General features: G+C 44.1%; 1 protein-coding gene across 1 annotated transcript in view; it reads left to right on the forward strand.

Annotated features, from left to right (window-relative positions):
• Positions 1 to 4,661, forward strand: part of LOC308161193 (gamma-aminobutyric acid receptor subunit pi) — a gene marked incomplete at both ends in the record, with an annotated part of 47,812 nt that extends 43,151 nt beyond the window's left edge. Inside the window, one exon of the mRNA XM_080535174.1 lies at positions 4,302 to 4,661. Within this exon, the coding sequence (XP_080391300.1) occupies positions 4,302 to 4,661 (360 nt within the window). The remainder of the gene's footprint in view (positions 1 to 4,301) is intronic.
• Between the last annotated feature and the right edge of the window lie 298 nt (positions 4,662 to 4,959).

Genomic DNA, 4,959 nt, shown 5'->3' on the forward strand with positions numbered 1-4,959 from the left:
ATGAATGTGAATGGAGAATCGAATGTTGTCGTGCGACAATATCGCATTGCACGCCGTGGCATTGTCTCATTGAGATGCATTCAAAACAATGGAAACGAATTCGGCGGTGCGACAAAATCGCACGCCGTGTGCATTGGGCTATATACACTTCTGATCACTTTCTATAAAACAAGCTATTAGATAATTCACTTTCTATTCAATGTACAATTCGCATTACTCAAAAACAAACTGTCAACTTATATGATATCTTGCATAGAAGGCATTCTAGAACCTTAACTTGTAGAACCTTAACGATAAATAATAACACCTAACTATGCAACACATCAATCAATCTCTTTTAACAGTCAATTAATCATGTAACATATTATTCAATCTCCTTCAACTGTCAATAAATCATGCAACATATTATTCAATCATGTAACCTATAAAGTTACAACAGTGTATGCCTTCTAGGCTAGCTAAGCAGGTGGTAGCTTGTTAGCTAGCTTTGTTAGAGAGCTGACGGTGGTTTTGTGTGTTGTGTACAAAGCTTATTGTTTGTGTGTGTGTGTGTGTGTTTACAAGGCTAGCCAAACAGGTGTTAGCTTGTTAGCTAGCTAGTTAGCTTTGTTAGAGAGACAGTGGTTTTGTGAGCTGTAGAATTGCCAGACCAGCAATTTGCATACTGACTCCAGGAATGTCCACCAGAGCTGTTGCCGGTGAATTGAATGTTAATTTCTCTACCATAAGCCGTTTCCAATTCCAATTCTCGGAAACGCCTTTGGAGATGGCTTATGGTACAGAAATAAACATTCAATTCACCGGCAACAGCTCTGGTGGACATTTCTGCCAATTGCACGCTCCCTCAAAACGTACAACATCTGTGGCATTGTGCTGCTTGATAAAACTGCATATTTTATACTGGCCTTTTATTGTGACCAGTCTAAGGCACGTCTGTGCAATAATCATGCTGTCTAATCAGCATCTGGATATGCCACACCTGTCAGGTGGATGGATTATCTCGGCATAGGAGAAGTGCTCACTAACACAGATTTAAACAAACACAATTTGAGAGAAATAGGCCTTTTGTGTACATAGAAAAAGTCTGCACTTCTCCATAATGCGTCTATATCACAAAATGTACATTTGATAAGTAAGTAATCTAGCTAACGGCCAAGCTCCACCATGGCCATCGAGCGTTGCGTCTAATGTGCGTTGCGTCCGAAATTGGGATCAAATGCATTGTAATCAATGAACGGTGCTCCGCCTGCTGCGTTGCGTCGCGTCAGCGTTGCGTCCGATGGCTGCGTCCAAAGTAGACTTTCAAAAAAGTTTGATTTTTGACGGTGGATGGACGCAGACGTCACAATGAGACGCCCCACGTGGGCGCCCCGTCAATCACCGCACCTGTGGTGAACTCTTGTTGCAGTAATGGACGACGAACTCGGGTCTGCTTTTAGGGTTTACCCCTCTCGTTATCAAGTGTATAATTCGGGCAAGATAAAAACAAAACTGACTCTAGATCAGCGTTCAGGAACAACTTCATTTCAGGGTGGAAATGCAAACTTGTGATTGGATCCATTTCAAGCCTGCAAACTGTGACACTTTAAATAACGTGAAAAAATACTTTTGTGCAATATGACAACCCTAGTTGACTATCTGTGCAGTATAGTACAGTGGATTGTGTACATAGCCTTTATTTATGTAAACCAGCTCCTTACCTTCTTGTGATTTTATTCTTTTTCTAAAAGAGTTTTTTTCCCCCTTTCCTAACACCAGGGGAGCCACCCCTCCTAAATGTCGTTGTTTGGTACCTGTACTGTAGCAATGACAAAGTCCATTCATTCATTCATTCATATTTTTTCCAAGCTGTACCCCTTGGTTTAGGGCAGCGTTTCCCAAACTGTGGGGCGCGCCCCCCTAGTGGGGCGCGGGGGTACTGCAGGGGGGGCGCAGAAATAAATAAATAAAAACTAATAAAAAAAAACTGTGGGAATACTGCTGCCTTTTGCAACATCGTACCTGTGTGAGATAGGCTTTTCTGCTGTTGGTGCTATCAAAAGCAAATACAGGTCGAAGTTGAACATTGAGAATGAACTGAGAGTGGCAGTCTCAAAACAACAACCCCGCTTTGAGAAGATTTGCAAGGCAAAGCAAGCACACACAAGTCATTGATCGTAATTGTGATAGGAATGTGTAGAGTAAGAATAGTGATGCAGTAGAAATTAGTTAATGTTGATATGTTGAATATTTCAGTGGCACAGGATCATTTGCCAAGCACTTATGTTCCTTTTCAACCCATAATCAAATATAAAACTATAGTTGGATATATGTGTCTTGTTATTATTAGAAGAGAAAATGTAATGTTTGTACAACTTTATACAATTAATTATATCAATCTAGGTGGGGACCGGGTTAGGGGGGGCTCGAAAATATTTCCAATTACCCAAGGGGGGCCTGATTGAAAAAGTTTGGGAACCGCTGGTTTAGGGATTCGTAGCCTCTTTTGTTCCCTCCTCCCAAACCTAGCTACGACAGCGGTGTGTCACGGAGGTTTGTTAGCGGGTGGGGAGGAACCAAGAACCGGGCAACGATTGACCCTATTTAACCAAACTGGCAGAAAATCGGGGCTGGGGGGGGTCGCCCTGACGAGTGTTCAACGTGGAGATCGCCTCACCTGTTCTCACAGTTAAGTCCCCGTCATCACGCCGCTCTCCCGATGTCGGATTTCAAGCTGGGGATCGTTCGGCTTGGCCGTGTGGCCGGGAAGGTGAGCTTGACGCGACGCAGCAGGTGGAGCTTGGACAACGGGAAGTTGACGCAACGTCGATGGCGAGTTGATGCGACGCAGCAGGTGGAGCTTGGCCGTAACTGTGATTGGAAATTAAGTAGTATCCAGTTGTGGAATTATATTCATTACTACTTTGGCTGATGTGATATGGGTTAACTAGCCAACTTCGTAACATCAGCAGAGCAAACCAAAAGTACAAAGTGAGAAACTACTCGCTGTGATTGGTTAACTTGTTCCACATAAAAACATCTTGCATCAGACATACGTAACCCGTTACGTGCCAGACGAGGCAATGTTCAGGCTTCTGTTCACACCTAAGCCTTCCCGGTAAATTCCATGGAATCACACATGGTCCTGACCAGGTTAATTGCCTGAGCGAATTTCCCTGTAAATCGCGTTCACACATACCAAGCCCTGGCAGCACATCACCCCCACCCTCATTCACCTCCACTGGCTCCCGGTCAAGTCCCGCATCACATTCAAATTCCTCCTCCTCACCTACAAATCCCTTCACGCCTGCGCCCCCCAGAACCTGCGGTCCGCAGACATGGGCCTGCTATCCACCCCCCGCACCAACCTACGGACCTTTGGGGACAGAGCCTCAGTGATCCGCAACGCCCCCACCCTGGACTCCTTCAAACTAGCCCTCAAAACCCATCTGTTCTCCAAGGCATTTGGCCCCTAGTCATTGTTTTAGTTTTTGCTTTGTTTGTTTTTTGTTTTGTCTGTCCGTTTTCATCCCCTTGTACAGCGTCCTTGGGTTTTTGAAAGGCGCTATATAAATTAAAGTTATTATTATGATTATTATGATTATTATGATTATTATTATTATTATACCCCTTACCCGGTAAATTCCATTGAATTTACTGGGAAGGCTTGTATGTGTGAAAGGGGTTTTAGATTTACACGTTACATTTTTGGCATTTAGCAGACACCTTTATCCAAAGTGACTTATAACAAATACATTTGACTAAGTAAGTGAATCATCTATCCATTAGTCATAGCAAGAAAATTCATCACCATCATCATCATCATCATCATTCCTCCTCAGTTGTGATACAACACACTGCTTTCAGTGCATGTAAGAATGTCTTCTGTTTTTCTTTTTTGATCATCATATCAACAGTTACTGTTGTGACGTAATCCAATAATCCAAATGATAAAGTGATATCCAGTATATATGTACTACAGTGGGGTGCAAAATGTGGGCACCCCTGGTTTAAATGTCTGTCACAATTAATCTCCAAGTGATTGAAAGCCTCTTAGCTGGCTACAGCGTTTGCAAGCTGTTGTAGTTGCCCGAGGAGGAGTTACAAAGTACTAGCTGACAGGGTTCCCAAACTTTTGCACAAGGCCTTTTCCCTTGTTTTATTTGTACCATTTAGAGGTTAGGTTTGCTTCTTTTCACTTAGATATTAATCGTAAAAGGCATTTTGACTAGGGGTGCCCACATTTTTGCACCCCACTGTATATGACCCTGCTCCTCCTTTCTCTCTGTTCCCCCCTCTCTGTTCCTCCCTCTCTCCACCAGTATGGTCACCAGGTGAATGACTTTGACGAGGAGATGAATGGTATTGTCACCACCATAGCCAGTGACTCCAATAGGGCCAAGAGGCGTAAGGAGACCCCTGCATCACCGGCCCCTGTGGTAGAGCTGGAAATGGGGCCCTCCAGCCCCTCTGGAAGCGAGGCCAAGCCTGAGGGCCCCCCCGAGGTGCCCCCCAACCGCTGCCTCAGTGTCCTGGCCATCATCCGCAAGGTCCTGCATGCCATGCTAAACTGCTTCCACGTGGAGAACCCCCACTTAATAGACAACTACTCCAGAACAACCTTCCCCCTCTCCTTCATTGCGGTCAACGTTCTCTACTGGACATACTACCTCTACTTCTAACACACAGTGGTGTGTGTGTGTGTGTGTGTGTGTGTGTGTGTGTGTGTTTGTGTGTGAGAAAGAGAAAGTGTGTCTGTGTGTTTCTAAAAGCGTAGATGAAGAGTATATGTGTAAATGTGATTCCTTCATTTGTGTGTGTCACATTCACAGTGAGGAGGGAAGCATATAGGATCGACCAAAAGGTTGAAACAGTTCAGGAACCAGTGTCAAAAGTACTCATCACAGACTAGAGCTCATTACCAGGCTGGTTATGATTCATTCATTCATTTTCTTTCCGTGCTCACCTACTGAAATAGAT

Source organism: Nansenia antarctica (assembly GCF_963989245.1).
Source record: "Nansenia antarctica genome assembly, chromosome: 1".
NCBI classification, from domain to species: Eukaryota; Metazoa; Chordata; class Actinopteri; order Argentiniformes; family Microstomatidae; genus Nansenia; species Nansenia antarctica.